The sequence below is a fragment of the Anabrus simplex genome, chromosome 1 (genome assembly GCF_040414725.1).
Source record: "Anabrus simplex isolate iqAnaSimp1 chromosome 1, ASM4041472v1, whole genome shotgun sequence".
Lineage (NCBI taxonomy): Eukaryota > Metazoa > Arthropoda > Insecta > Orthoptera > Tettigoniidae > Anabrus > Anabrus simplex.
The window spans coordinates 625,020,308-625,037,109 of NC_090265.1; the positions used below are offsets into that span (position 1 = coordinate 625,020,308).

The 16,802-nt window shown below is 37.6% G+C and overlaps 1 protein-coding gene across 2 annotated transcripts in view; it reads right to left on the minus strand.

Moving 5' to 3' along the window:
* The window catches only part of barc (RRM1_TatSF1_like and RRM2_TatSF1_like domain-containing protein barc), a 396,586-nt gene that overhangs the window by 66,104 nt on the left and 313,680 nt on the right, over positions 1-16,802 (minus strand). For both annotated transcript variants that reach the window (XM_067135679.2, XM_067135678.2), the window contains exon 7: positions 7,074-7,260. In XM_067135679.2, the coding sequence (XP_066991780.2) occupies positions 7,074-7,260 (187 nt within the window). The remainder of the gene's footprint in view (positions 1-7,073; positions 7,261-16,802) is intronic.

A 16,802-nucleotide genomic window follows, 5' to 3' on the forward strand; every position in this document is an offset into this window, starting at 1 on the left:
GGGGGTAAATGTTTGAGGACTTTAGCAGTGAAACAGTAATCGAACGTGGTTTGATAGTGCCTGGTGTGAATGCGGACAGGAAGATCTATGTTGGGGGTTTTGCAGGTACTGCAGTGTATTGCGAGTTAAGCCAATGTAGAAAGTTGGGCAAAGTCTGCACTGAGGCTGGTTAGCTGTTTAAATACAAGAGACCTGTGGCTGTAAACTTACATATGAAAAAATGTTCTCTTATCGGGTCAAAATTCAGGCTTTTCTCAAGACTAACACTATCTACTGGAACCATTCTGTGAAGTACCCAGATAATTCCTATTTTTCTCCTACTAGCTTTCTTAGCAGAGCAATTGTAACTCTTAAGAAATGCATTACTAACACGAGTAGTTTTAAGAAAACTTTGCTATTCTCTGATTAGACTTTTGGAGATGTTCTTGCTTTTAGACCATATATGATCTGACTGGTATTTCCAAGTGGTGAAATGTCTAAGAACAAAAGGTTCCACCCCTACATGCAATACGGTAATAATAACGGCATGTGGCTTTCGGAAAGGCCTTGGTACAGGTCTTTTGAGTTGATGCTCACGAGTGACCTTATTTATGAGGATGAAGCCCTACCTAGGATGATATATAATGCTGAAGACAGCATAAACAACCAGTCTTCAAGCGATAGGAAATAACCAATGAAGGGTAAAATCCCCAACCCAGCTGGGAATCAAACCTGGGATCCCTTGGATCAAAGGCCATCTTACTGACCAGTTAGCCATGGAACTGGACAGAAATATGGTTAAGCAGGGTTATGTTGATGGGGAGAGATGAGATTGTAGACAGATGGAGACTCTGAAGCATTAATTCCTCTGCTCAAATAAAGAAAATATTTGCAGTGAGAAAGACAGTACAATATTTTAACAACTCACAACAAGGCAATTACAGCAACAGTATTCTGGAATAGGGAGATGGGATTAATGTGCTCCTTAAACATAAAAGATCGGGAGAGGATAATGAGGACAATATAGTCTAATACGTAGTGTAGAACTGTTGAAATTACTGTATTTATATATTAGTATGGCCTGTCAGAGCAATAGCTGCAAACAAAGACTCAGAATGAAACTGATGATAAAGGAAATGTGAGAAAATTAAGTGAGAATACTGAAGTAGAGAAGGCCAACTATTTGCCTTCAAACTTACACTTCCGTTTTTACTATACACATGGAAGTTTTGATCTTTGGCAATTGCCCAGTCATGATCATCTTGTGCATGCTTTAACAGTCATGTTTTAATCACTTTAATAAAGAAGGCTAAATAATTGCATCTGACTATCCCGTTCATTGACTATTTAGTATTTCATTGTAAACTGTGTATTTTGGCAAATAGGCCTACCGTTGGGTTTTAGGGAACTGACCTTGATACGGTGTAGTTATAACTTTAGTTTTCACATTGTTTGCAGCTTTAACTCTGCTGAATGCCATATATAACTTGGCTGAAAATGCAGTGAGATAAGCAGATAAGCAGTTTCTGTCGAAACTTTGATCCTGTGCATTGTTAACTGTCACTGCAAATGCAAGACATAATGAGAACTGTCTCCTTTCATATTTGAAACGTTGAATACTGTCAGTAGACACCAAATCAACCCGAGGTACATAAATTGGAAGTGCCTGTAATGACTTAATTTTACAATATTATCATACATTTATCATACACACTCCATTTACTAAACCAAAAGCCATGTGCATATTTCTTATAAGCATTGCAACTGCCCCAAATTTCAATTTTACTACATGTGGAGGCATTCCAGATGTCATAATAGAGTGAAGGTATCCATGCTGCTAACGAAATTCGTGTCATCATCATCTGACAACGGAGTATTGACAACGTTGTATTCCTTCAGACTTCTGCGGATTAAGGTGGAAAACATCTTCATTTATGTTGTTACAGTCATCATTGCATGCATGTTTGTTTTCAAGTGCAATACTTTAATTTTTACCCATATTTCAGCATTCTGTACACATGCCTCAATAGTGTGAGGTCTTCCTTCTTTGGGTACCACAGGAAGAAGTTGGCAAGAATTTTCCCCAAATATGACAATTTCCTTTTCACACCTCATAACGTACTTCAGAAGGCGATCAATACAATTTATTGCCAATGTAGGAATCATCGAACAGTTGTACCACACTCTGTCATCAGTGACAAACCCTGGCTACAGCAGCATCTTGGAAGCCTGGATAAATGGAACCATTCTCCGAACATACGTTTTCAAATGCAGCAGCCTCTCCAACAAGCAGTAATGAAAGGCAAATAAAATAACATTCTGGATCATTAGGAGAAACAGTGTACATTCTGCCGATAACTTGATTTCCACCTTGCTTCCTTTTCCTTCATATGCTGGTAAAGATACAATGATTTGGTATTTCAGGATAAGGAAAAGAGTGTGCGCCGTGGTCTGTTCCATTGCATTTGAACCAAACTGTAAGGATTGTATGCTTATTTTGAGTTGAATCAATGGCCTGTAGGTTTAACCTTTGGTTGCAATATATATGCTGATGAGGTGCATTTCCTTCTCGAATAATTGCCACCAAGTTTTTGAACAATGTCTTTAATTTTTAAAAATGCTACACTTGCAGCATCATATCCCTTATAAACATAATTCAAGAGATATTTAATGCTTTTCACACTGGAACATATTTCTACATTTATATGAGTGTTATACTTCAAAATGAAATACCTGTTATAAGGCATAATGTCCCTATTGTCAATGTCCACACTGTTTCTGCTACCTTTTGTAGTATTTCTCCTCCTATAAATGGTATAGCAATCACAATTCTGATCAGTTTCATCCTGGAACTTATTTTAATATCCTTTGTTACATACCTTTTATGCATGATGCAGTGGAATTATGCATGCCACATCGACCATGAACCATGTAGGATATAACATTATCATACAGCATAGGAAATTGTTCTCTCTTAGGTAATTCAGCACGCACAAAGTTATTGATATCAAATTCATGAAATTGGCAAGAGTCTTTGAGTATCAATAACATGCGACAGTGTGTTAGCCCTCTTTTTTTGAAACTCTATAACATAAACATATGAAATGACTTTGCTGAGGACATGTCCCTCACTATATAATTTTTAAGCTCTTTCAGTTTTAGTGAGAAAACATGTGAGATGCCACGTCTATTAGCAGGTGTTCTACCATACTGCAAAGCAGATCTAATATCAGGCCAGTTAGAATTGCAAGTACCGAGCTCAATAGCTGCAGTCGCTCAAGTGCGGCCAATATCCAGTACACGGGAGATAGTGGGTTCGAACCCCACTGTCGGCAGCCCTGAAGATGGTTTTCCGTGGTTTCCCATTTTCACACCAGGCAAATGCTGGGACTGTACCTTAATTAAGGCCACAGCCACTTCCTTCCCACTCCTAGCCCTTTCCTGTCCCATTGTCGCCATGAGACCTATCTGTGTCGATGCGACGTAAAGCAACTAGAAGAAAAAACAAATTGCAAGTGAAGGTGAGGAAAACATCGGTTTTCCACACTTTCTAACTATTAGTGTAGCATCCTGGCAGCTCTGCTGGACATTTTTCAGACTCTCCTGAAAGGTTAATGGAAAAATTAAAGGTTATTTTCTTGAGCTTGATTAACTACAAAATCTTGTAGCCCTTGTCACTGTTCCAACTTTAAGGATTTTTGATTCTTTCTTAAGTAATCTAGTCTTTGAGCCCCAACTTGTGTATAATGATCAACTAAATATTGATGGAATAGTTGCTTAGCCTGATATAAATGGGAGAAATTTTCTCTGATTGCAAACCCAAAGCAGATGAATTGACACATAGTTATTTTTTCCTACATGCTTGATGCCTACTGCCCTTAGATGGAAGTTCCTTGTCCAAGCTAGGTTCCCCAGATGGAAATGTTAGTGGATATATCAAAGGTCACACTGTGGGCTGTAAGTAGAAAGCAGCTTCGGGTCTCCTTGTCTACCATATGCTGTAATGTACCGATAACCTTGTGGTTCACCATTTTACGAAAAGAACACCCCAGTGATCTCATTTACAGTTGGCCTGTTATATCTTTACCGATCCAGGGATATGCTATCCACAAATCTTAAATTGACAGAATGTGCCTGATTACTTATGTCTTGTTTCACTGCTTTGCCAGCATTATGATATGATGTAGCATATGAGTTATTTAGCAAAATGGTGGAGGGTCTTTCAATTGCCTCTGGGTTGAGAGGAATTTACAGAATTTTCACTACAAATTCTGTTTGCAAGACTTGAATCTATTAAATAAAGCAGATCATATAATGATCAGCAATTTTCAGAAGGCAATAAATCTGAAAGCCCCTGAATCTTAAAACAGTAAGGACCTAACCTTGAAATGTGGCTACAGTTAGCACAGTTAATACTATTATACTGTCTTATATGGTTCACGAAATCATTTTCATGTAGCATATATGTTAAAGTATGTAGTCAACATGAGAATGTGGAAAATAAACCAAAGAACTGTGGCAATATATATTAAAAAGTCCTTTCACCATTTCCCCGGTGGAATGACATGCTTGGCAGCGCATAATGATTTCATTTAATAACTCTACACTGAATAGTCCAATAGAAGTTCCATCATACATAGTGTTCTGAGCCAATGGACTTCTTTCACTATTGTGGAAATTATTAACTTGATGTCTAATTTGAGGGATAGAACATATTTGAAAAAAAGAAAGTCTAAAATCATAGATATGCTCTCCAGCACTAAAAATAATGAACAGGACAATAATTAGGTTTCTGTTAGGTAGCGAATATGCAGTCAAGGAACCATTAAATAAAAATAAAAAAGATTGAATAGGACAGAAACTTGCAATTTGCTTTACGTCGCACCGAGACAGATGGCAACGATGGGATAAGAAAGGGCTAGGAGTGGGAAGGAAGCGACTGTAGCCTTAATTAAGGTACAGCCCCAGCATTTGTCTGGTGTGAAAATGGGAAACCACGGAAAGGAACAGAAACAAAGAATACCCAATTACCAATAATATGTTCTTTTGTAGTAAAGGAGTCATCATCCCACTGTTCAAAAAGGGCAACCGACGGAAATGTGCAAATTACAGAGGCATCACGCTGTTGTCACACTCACTGAAACTGCTGGAAAAGACCATAGAAAGAAGACTTAGGAAGACAGTGGAACCTTTGCTTGAGGAAGAACAACACGGGTTCAAGAAAGGTCGAAGTACTGTGGATCTTATCTTTGCAGTAAAGATGCTGACACAAAAGTAATGGGAATACAGAAGAAATCTTGTGATTGCTTTTGTGGACATTGAAAAAGCATATGATAGTGTTCCTCGAAACAAGATATGGGAATGTCTGGAAGACCTAAAGGTGCCAAAGTACTTAATTGACAAAGTCAAGATGCTATACCAGAAGTGCTAAAGCTGTGCCCAGATAGGCAACGGATGATCAAAATGGTTTGAAACAAAGAGAGGTGTCCAACAAGGAAGTGCTCTGTCACCACTCCTGTTCATAATAGTAATGGACAAGGTCATCAAATCTATCAAGAAAATGGACAGTGAACCAAACGCCCTGGTATTTACTGATGATGTGCTTTTATGGGGAGAGACAGAAGCTGAAGTTCAGAAGAAACTTAATGAATGGAACAACACATTCAAAAATTTTGGACTAAAGATGAGCAAAACAAAAACAGTGGAAATGACCATCAACAGGGAAGGAACAAGCTCAAATATATTTCTGGTAGGAGCAAAAATCGAATCAGCTTCCCACTTCAAGTACCTCGGAAGCACAATCTCGAAAGACAACACTGTTAGGCAGGAAATACTCAGTAGGACACAGAAAGCATTGAACTTCTACAGTCAAGTCAGTAATCCTCTCCGGGACTGCAAAATACCACAGAAAGCAAAAACAATCATGTACCACACTTACTTCGTACCAATCCCATGCACGGTTTAGAGACATGTACCCTACTAAACAAAGACTTCAGTAGAATCCAAGCAACTGAAATTAGATTCATTAGAACCATGAACCAAACAACCAGAAAGGACAAGATCATAAATGAAGTGAATAGGAAAGTAGCTGGTATTGAGGTTCCTATTATCAGTGTCATAAAGAAATGCAGACTTCAGTGGTATGGGCACATAATGAGAATGAATAGGGAAAGACCTGCCAGAAAATATTTCAACCTTAATCTCGTAGGAAGAAGACCACAGGGAAGACCAAGAAAACGTTGGATAGAGACTGTAAGATCAGATGTGGAGGAGAGAGGATACAAATCGGAGGATGTACTGGATCAGAAGATGTATGAAGACAGAAGGAGATGGCGAGCGCTTGTACATCACATCCAGGAAACTGGAGTTGGGAAATGATGATGATGATGATGATGATGATGATGATGATGATAATGATGATGATGTTCTTTTGTTACTGTATTTCAAATGTACCAAAATCATGTGTGTGCTTCTGACTGCTAAAAACAACAAACAGGAGCAATTAATAGGTTTCTGTTAGGTGTGCACCAAGAAGTAAGCAAGTGAGGTTAGTTGTATGCAATCACGTAATCACAAACAAAATTATTTTCATCCTAATTAACAACCACTTGTTCATTCACATGTTTTTTCACTAAAGAACTTATAGCCACCTTATCTTTATGAAGATATTTGATGCTTTCGGTTCTTCTTCCAGGGAATACAAGTACAACACCCACCTGAAACTGGTATTAATTGAATGATCGGTGGAAAAGAACATTCAGTGCCATCTACCAGAGAATAAAAATGCAATAATATTTTTCGAGTAGGTAACTATTTTAGGTAAATAAAGGACTTCTTGAAAAAATTAATATTTTACTAATATTCCTGAGATGGAGACCTTTGTGTTGTTGCATAATACTTATGGGTTAGTACTGCACTTTTCTCAAAATTTTGTGTTACATATTCAAATTATATAAAACAAATTAAAACAAATTAAACCTTTTTAAACCATATTTTAATAATTGTGAATTTTAAATCTCTCAATTTACAAACGACACAAGTTAAAGCATAATTCAAATCAATAAAACTGACTGAGGAGACCAGTAAATACTCACATCATAGATAACAACTTTGCGCACATCTCCGCATTTGGAGCATTCTTCACGCAGGTCTTGCTGGTATTCGAGAATCAGGGCCACATCATTATCAAAGATCTTGGGATCAAATAAATTCTTTATTATCACTACACGTTCATGCTTTGATCTTTCACCTCGGAGCTTGTCTGGTCGCCAGTCAAACAGTCTGAAAATGAAACATTTAATCAATGAAAGTCCGACTCGTTGGCTGAATGGTCAGTGTACTGGCCTTCGGTCCAGAGGGTCCTGGGTTCGATTCCCGGCCGGGTCGGGGATTTTAACCTTAATTGGTTAATTCCAATGGCTTGGGGGCTGAGTGTTTGTGCTGTCCTCAACATCCCTGAAACTCACACACCACACATAACACTGTCCTCCACCACAATAACACACAGTTACCTACACATGGCAGATGCCGCCCACCCTCATCGGAGGGTCTGCCTTACAAGGGCTGCACTCAGCTAGAAATAGCCACACAAAATTATAATCAATGAAAACAAAACTGATCAAAATTCTTAAGAGAACTGAAAAAGAGAAAAAATCAAAATTCATCTAATGTGTTATTTTATCTTTTATTAGAATTGGGACATTATTATGTCCCTCCAATGTGAATGTTTTGGGATTAAATTGAGCAATGTGTACAGTATTAGAAGTTCTTGACATATAACTCATAATTTGTTTACAATAGAAAATACATCTCACACAGCCTTTTCATGTGCATGGGTCACAATATTTGTCACAAAAGAAATTACAGAACTCCCTGGCACAAGTTTGTTTCATCATGGAATGAAACAGATATCACTTATGCACCAACATCTTTGAGGCATAAACCTATGGAAAAAATCAGACAATCAGCCTGTTGTTTTGTTACATTGATAATACAGGTTATTTATTCACTTATTATTGTTTATTACTTCTGTCAGTTGACACCAGCCACGAAAGCCTGAGAGTGGAATTATGAATCCACTGCAAAAGTCTAGTGTTTAATATAGCAGTTTCTTTCCTAGTTAGCTGAACTTAAATTTCCAGCTCGCTCACAATTTTAAGTCAGGTGTGAGGGACTGAACTAGAGTGCATTTAATCTCAGGTAGCATGGACATATTAATACTGACACTACAGTCATGCAGATCTAGGCCTGCCATACATCCCAGAAAACTGGATTCAGGGGCAGAAAAATTGTCCTGGCCAGTTCAGTAAAATTTCTGTATAAGTCCCAGACTTTTTACATTTACCCATTAGGTGTGTATTTTGATATTACTGACATATATTCAAACTACCACCATCAAGCAGTCACTTGTGAGCCCATCTCAGAGTAATAACTCTCCTGTTGCACAACAGGTGGCAGAAATACCATAGCTGGACCTGCTCAGAATACCACTTCCCATTCTCTTTCATCTTTACTTGATGAACATGTTGGTGTGTAGATTCCAATGTGTGAGTAAAGCTCATAATTGTATTTCTATAGAATAACTTATCTCTGTCATCCATGATGGCCATTCTTGGCCTTCAGTAAAACATGCCACATGTATCTTGTAAACTTATGTATTGTGAAAAAAATTAAAGTACTCTGACAAAGATCAGTTTACTGAAAAATATGACTGAAACCATAACTGTTGTAAATATAAGTACCACAGCATACTAACTGATGTTTTTAGTGTCAGAGAGTTTTTTTTTTTTTTTTTTTTTTTTTTACCATTGTCTTAATTATTAGATGTGCTTTAAATAAAGCTATTTTGTCAATAATCTGCTGATTTTTGTCATGTGTACTTCTGTCCCAGTTTTGTGGAAGAGAATTATGGCAACCCTATATAGACTGCACAAACATTACATTCTCTCTTTCTAAGTACATACGGCTATTGACAAATATGACCCAAGCCCCTTGCATGAAGCAAACTAAATCTGAAGCCAATATAACCGCTGAATTATCTTCCTGCCAATGCTATTTCATCACTTCTAGTAATCAGGGAAACAAATTGAATTCTTAGTATCTGTGGCTTGCTGGATAATGAATAAGGAAGTGCACTCACTCAACAGATCTCCTTTATGAGCTCACTCTCCTATCAAAAGCCAGATGTTACATTCTTGGCTTTACCAGTTAGCAGAGGGAATGGGTGCACTACACACACACATTCTCTCTCCTATTTTCTTCATATTCCTTCACTTCAGACCATTAGCAGAAAGTGATAACTGAATGGCATTCTGTACTCCTAGCTATAAAAAATCATTATAAGAAATATAACTTTGTAGTTATTTTTGTAATATATTAGATCTATAATAAGTACCTAATGGGAAGTAATAAAGAAGTGTCAAATTAAGTCATATATTCAAAGATAGGAGCATGAGAAGGAACACATAATAGATATAATCCTGTTTTGTTTGTTAGGTCATCAGCCCAGAGGCTGGTTGGATACTCAAATAGCACCACCAAAATGAAGCGTACGGAAAGACGAGGAGTGAGGCAGTTTGCCATTGCTTTCCTCACTGGGCCAGATGGTGGTATTGTAGCATGACTAACCCTATGAACAACACCTTTCACAACCCTGGATGTGCTCCGAATATCATTACTCAGTACAACTAATACTCCAGCAGCTTCCATATTGTCACAGCCATGGATGAGACTGGGACTTCAGTGGAAGCTACACTTTGCTCTGCCCTGTGCCAAGAGATGGATGGAAAAGTATTGCATCCATCAAGAAATGACAGCAGACAGATGATGATGATGACAATGATGATGATGATGATGATGATGATGATAATAATAATCCAAATAATTGCATAGGTATTTCGCTAGTACCAGTTGCGTACAAATTTTCTCTAAGGTGCTATTAAACAGGCTAGAATCATATGCAGATCCGCAAATAGGGGAATACCAGGCAGGCTTCAGAAAAGGGAGATCATGAATTGAACAGATCTGGAACTTGAGAACACTTTTGAAAGTCAGACAAACAAGAAACACAGTAGTTACCTTTGTGGACTTTAAAAAAGCATACGACTCCATAGACAGACAGGCGCTCTTTGACGTACTGGAAGAATATGGCATTGACAGAAAAACCAGAGCACTTATACAACAGATGCTTACAGACACCACCTCCAAGATCAAGTTCATGAGAGAAATTTTGAAACCCTTCCAGATACACACAGGTATCCGACAAGGAGACGGGCTCTCACCAATCTTGTTCAACATGGTGTTAGACAAAATTATCAAGCAGTGGGAGGAACAAGTTAAAGGAATACAGCTGGGAAGAACATGTGAAACAAAAACCATCATAAAATGTCTGGCATTTGCAGATGACATAGCCATACTCAGCAATAGTACACAGGAGGCAAAGGAAGAACTGGAACACTTGCCAAAATAGGTCTACAGATATCTTACGAGAAGACCCAATACATGGAACGACAGAACAACAATGTGCACACCCTGCATACTGTATATGGATCCGTAAAAAGAGTCAAAAAATGTAAATATTTAGGGGAATACATACAAGTAGGAGGATCAAACAAGGCATCTAACATAGAAAAAACGGAAAAACTCCAGAAAGCATACAAACTCACATGGTCACATTATAATAAGGAAAGCATATCAAGACAGGCCAAACTTAGACACTACAAAACAATCGTATTACCAGAAGCATTGTATGCATCAGAAACGACCGCAATTGGAGCATCAGGAATCATAGAGACAGAAAAAATAGAACGTAAAATTCTCAGAAAAATATCTGGACCAATACACAGAGATGGCATATGGATGAAACCCTACCGAAGAGCTGTATCAGCACACTGACAGACTCACAGACATGATCGGGAAACAAGACTAATTTTCTATGGGCACATACAGAGAATGGACAACAACAGACTTACAAAGATAATCTTTGATGTAGTGAACAGTTTAAGCAAGAAAATAGATTGGTATCATGAAATAGAGGAAGACTTAAGGCAGATGGGGATCAAAAGGCAAATGATAGGAAACAGAAAGGAATTCAGAAACAAAATTAGGAATACAAAATGTATAGTAAATGAGAAGAAGAAGAAGACAGGAACATTGTGGACAGAACAAAGGTAACAGGAGCACAGCCAAAGGATGAAGAGATTTTGGGAAGAGAAGAGAAAGAAGGGAAAGAAGTGAAAATTGTGTCATCATGAGTTATTAAGAGCTCAAAACACTGTCCATAGGGCAAAAATGATATGAATGATTGAAATAATAATAATAATAATAATAATAATAATAATAATAATAATAATAATAATAATAATAATTATTATTATTATTATTATTTTATACACTCAACTCTTGATTAACCAGGACAATGTAGGCTTAAGGGTCCCCGGATAAGTAAAATCGCGGTTAATCCACAAAAAGTTAAAAATAGAACAGGCTTACTGAAAGTTCAGTTAAAATGATAATAAATTATACTACTGTATTGTCTTTTATTAACTTACCTAATACGTTTGCCTTTGCTGGCAGGACCTAGTGTTTACAGTGCACTATGTCTTCTGGTATGGGCTAGAATAACTTTGTTACTTTCATTGATCTGTCTCTGTCTTATCCTTGGCTTTGACAATATGAAAGTGACTGAGGTATAAGCGATGCTAGTAATGCCATTCCTTATGCAGCTAGTCCCTGCTATGAATGGTGTGAAAATGTTGCTCATAGGGTCGGTTGGTGCATACATTTCAGTGGGCTTGGCAGAATGATATGTAATAGCAACTTCTGGCTTGGTGAGGAAAGCAACGAGAAACTACCTCACTCCTCATTTCCCTAGTACGCCTCTTCAGTGATGCCTAGGCCATCTATGACAGCTGATGGCAGAGGTGTTGAGGATCCAACCAGCCTTAGGGCTGAAGACTGAACATACCTAATTCGTTGCAGTAAAAGTAGCACTTAGCACACTTAATAAATGGAAAAACAAACATAACTTTTTGTTGAAACTAATAAGGCAAAGACAAATATTCAGACTACCTAACTTTACTGTTTCTGAAAATAATTAGGCATGGATTTCTGCTTTTGTACAGAGAAACATTATTTTCTTTATTTTGCTTCTCAAGTTTCTCAAAACAAGTTTTTCGGTGATGAGAGCATCATGCTGGCAATATTATCTCGACCCTTTGCAATTCTGTAATACTGTACCTCCTAACACTAGTGCAGTTTTAGTGTTTTTGATATCGCAGTAAGCCGCAACAGTAAATCGAGAGTTGAGTGTAATGGTAGTGGTAGTAGTACTAGTATGGTCTCAGCTATTTTGTGGAGGCATTTTGATTTGACACCATTTCGGCTGCCTGTATGTCAATTTCGACGTCCTGTTTTACTCCAGATGATCTAAAGGGCATCAAATCCAAGGGTCTGGAACACGGTAGCAGAGACCATAGATTATTATTATTATTATTATTATTATTATTATTATTATTATTATTATTACTACTATCTGAATGCTTCTCTCTCTCTCTCTCACTGCTGGAGGCAGGCTGACTAGGTTGGAGCCTAAGGGCCAGTAATATATATATATCAAAACTAATAGTATAGAGTAAATTAAACTCGTGTCCTCATCCTGAGGTTGTGCAGTTCTTTTCAGGCACACCCCCCAATGGAGGTGAGCTACATGTACCACTTCAACCACATACCAGCCCGCCTGCCACTCTTAAATTTCTGGCAGTACTGGGAATCGAACCTGGGCCCCCAAGGATGGCAGCTAACAATACTAACCGTTACACTACGGAGATGCACAAAATAATAATCCTGAATATACAAATTCTTTATCTGGTGCATTTCCTTTTCTTACTGTAATGAAAATGAAAACCTACAACCTGTTTTCCAGTCTTAGACCAGGTCAGGGATGTAATGAATGAAACATATATAGGCTAGTATTACAATGGGGTCGCCACTCCCAAGGTGATTATTAATGACTGATGGATGCAATGAAATGATGAAATGGAATGAAAGATGACAGGGAAAACCGGAGTACCCGGAGAAAAACCTGTCCCGCCTCCGCTTTGTCCAGCACAAATCTCACATGGAGTGACCAGGATTTGAACCACAGTATCCAGCGGTGAGAGGCCGACGCGCTGCCGTCTGAGCCACGGAGGCCTTCTTACTGTAATAACACTTCAAAATAATTGTACTTTAAGATATATGTAATGGATAAAGATAAAATAATTCTACATTTTAAAAATTGATTTTCTAAGAATTTTAACTATTTATTGTTTCATTAAATCCTAGAACCTACAGTTTAGTCATGTTTGTGTTTGGATTCAGTTCATTTCTGTCTTTTAAAAAAATTACATCATACAAAATTCATTTCATATCTGTATCCAATCAGTATCCTTCGAGATATTTGATAAGAAATGCAAAAAAGTCTGTCTAAATTACGATATACCGTACAAAATCTGAAGTCAATACCGAATTTTTAATGTTCAATCTTAAGTAACCACATTGTTTCACTCCACAGCACATGTAATAAATAATCTTTTCCTGGCTGTACTAATAATGAATTACAGTATTATTATTATAACTACCCTATCATTATTATAAACATTATTTATTACTGCTTCTAGCTTACAAAAAACAAGTTGCTGCAATGACAAAGAGTACCAGTACAAGGGTTTTTTTCTTTTTTATGGGCTATATGCGTGGTGCCTGAGGATGCTACATGAGTCCTTTATTATTATTACTAATAAAATTTCCAAGATGACATCAGCTCACAAACAGTGAGTGACTAAAGGGATCCTGAATTCTAATAAGGAAGCCTAATAAGTATGCAAACAAACCAAATACTGTAGGAACCTAAACTGATAAAACAAATTACATATGATTAAAATATTCATGAACAGTTCACTTCATCTCTTAGAGTTTTAGGCACTCACATTTCAAACAAATCACTTTCAATTTTTTAAGCATTATGTTTTATTTGTTACAAACTGAAGATGATTAATGGTCAAAAACTGTAAGCCATATTTTATTACAAATGATAATGGGATATTTCATACAGAAAACGCTTTTAGAATGGGGCGACCAGCATCACATCCTCAGTCTAAGGGCCTGCACACTCTAGATCTGGCTTTGGACCATACAATGTTACAGAGTTGCTGAAATTCTAAAAACTAAGAGCACTAGATAAGATTTAAAAAAGATATATATATAAGAAATGATTTCAATAATAAGCATGAACATTGTATGAAGTAGTGTACCTAGTTCATTCTTATGTTCCAAGGATATTGCAAGTGCAAGAGGAATAAAAAGAATCAGACATCTCCTATCTCCAGTTCATGCCACAGTAGACGACTTCAACTACACTGGTCACTGACTTGCTGATAAGTGCTAACACACAAACAATACCAATGAGAAATCACACAAAACCCTACACAGAGTTGACTTATAGTATTTTAAGTTCTAGTCCTAGATCGATCGATCGATCGATCGATCATCAATCAATCAATCAATCAATCAATCAATCAATCAGATCTGCATTTAGGGCAGTCGCCCAGGTGGCAGATTCCCTATCTGTTGTTTTCCTGACCTTTTCTTAAATGATTGCAAAGAAATTGGAAATTTATTGAACATCTCCCTTGGTAAGTTATTCCAATCCCTAACTCCCCTTCCTATAAACGAATATTTTTCCCAATTTGTCCTCTTGAATTCCAACTTTATCTTTATATTGTGATCTTTCCTACTTTTAAAGACACCATCCAAACTTATTTGTCTACTGATGTTCTCCCATGCCATCTCTCCACTGACAGCTCGGAACATACCACTTATTAAATAACACTTGTATGTTTTAATATTCATCGACCCATTCAATACAATTTTTAAAAAATTAGGACATTGTCCTTATTAAAACTGTTGACATGAAATTAGTGTATTGAATGGGTGGATGAATATTAAAACATACAAGTGTTATTTAATAAAAATATTTTCAATACGGACCCAAAAGTGAATTTTATCACATGTAACATACCACTTAGTCGAGCAGCTCGTCTCCTTTCTCCCAAGTCTTCCCAGCCCAAACTTTGCAACATTTTTGTAACGCTACTCTTTTGTCGGAAATCGCCCAGAACAAATCGAGCTGCTTTTCCTTGGATTTTTTTTTTCCAGTTCCTGAATCAAGTAATCCTGGTAAGGGTCCCATACACTGGAACCATACTCTAGTTGGGGTCTCACCAGAGACAAATATGCTCTCTCCTTTACATCCTTACTACAACCCCTAAATACTCTCTAAATTCTTTCAGACAAAATGGGGAGAAAGAAACCAAGGATGGTTTGGAAATGTTAAGAGGATGGAAGAGGGAAGGATACCGAAGCAGATGATGGAGGCCAAGATTGAAGGAAGGAGAACAAGAGATAGACCAGACTAAGGTGACTGGACTTGATCAGGGCAGTAACCTGAAATGTTTCATAAGAAGATAAATTTATTTTCAATTGACAATAATTTGATGAATATACTGTATGATTATATGAATCAACGGGGAGCTGAAGGCAATACTGTTTGCAGATTACATTGTGGTGTGGGAGCAAACGAAAATGAAGTGCAAGGTCAACTTGGCATACTGAGTGAAGGACACAATAAGCATGGAGATAAGCAAGGCCTTGGCCTATCAAGCAACTGCTACTCAGCTCGAAGGCCTGTATATTAGGAGGTATAATATATAAGTTTGTGTGGCTATTTCTAGCTGAGTGCAGCCCTTGTAAGACAGACCCTCCGATGAGGGTGGGCGGCATCTGCCATGTGTAGGTAACTGCGTGTTATTGTGGTGGAGGATAGTGTTATGTGTGGCGTGTGAGTTGCAGGGATGTTGGGGACGTGATGCGTAGTCAGTGTGAAAAATTATCTCGGCCATTATTCTTAGCTTTCTAGACCGGGGCCGCTCTCTCACCTTCAGATAGCTCTTCAATTGTAATCATGTAGGCTAAGTGGACTTTGAACCAGTTCTCAGATCCAAATAAAACTCCCTGACCTGGTCAGGAATCAAACCTGGTCCCTGAGAGGCAGGCTTGCTACCCCTAGACTGCAGAGATAGCCAGAGAAAGGAAAGGTGCTCTAAAAATTGGGGAGAAAAACTTGAAATTATGGAAAGCTTCAAGGATAGAGGAGTGGATATGGAGACCAATTAAAGGATACCATTTTACCACTGAAGGACTAGATTTGGAAGAAATAAGTACCAAGGAAGTGTAAAGAGGTGATGTATAAGATACAGTACCTAGTGCTCCATACTGATAAATACAGCAAGACCTGGAAAATGACCAAAAAAAAAAAAAAAAAAAAAAAAAAAGCAGGAAAATAAAATCTAGGGCAGTGAATGACATTTTTAAGAAGTATTATTTTAAAAAAAAGACAAGAAAGGATAGACTAAGACATGAGAATGTTAGGAAGGAAACTGGAGTAGAAAAGCTTTCAGACAGAATGGGGAGAAATAAACCGAGGATGGTTTGGAAATGTTAAGAGGATGGAAGAGGGAAGGATACCGAAGCAGATGATGGAGGCTGATTGAAGGAAGGAGAACAAGAGATAGACCAGACTAAGGTGACTGGACTTATCAAGAACAGAATACCTAATAAGAAGGAACCAGGATTGGAATACAGATGAGGGAAAGATGCCATTAACATCCCAACCCAGCTGGAGCTGGAAAAGGGAAATTGATGATAATGACAAAACAAGAGAATTTCTTTCAGTGTCAAAAGTAGTTCTTTTTAGAATGTTATGCTGAACACATAGGTGTTTTTCC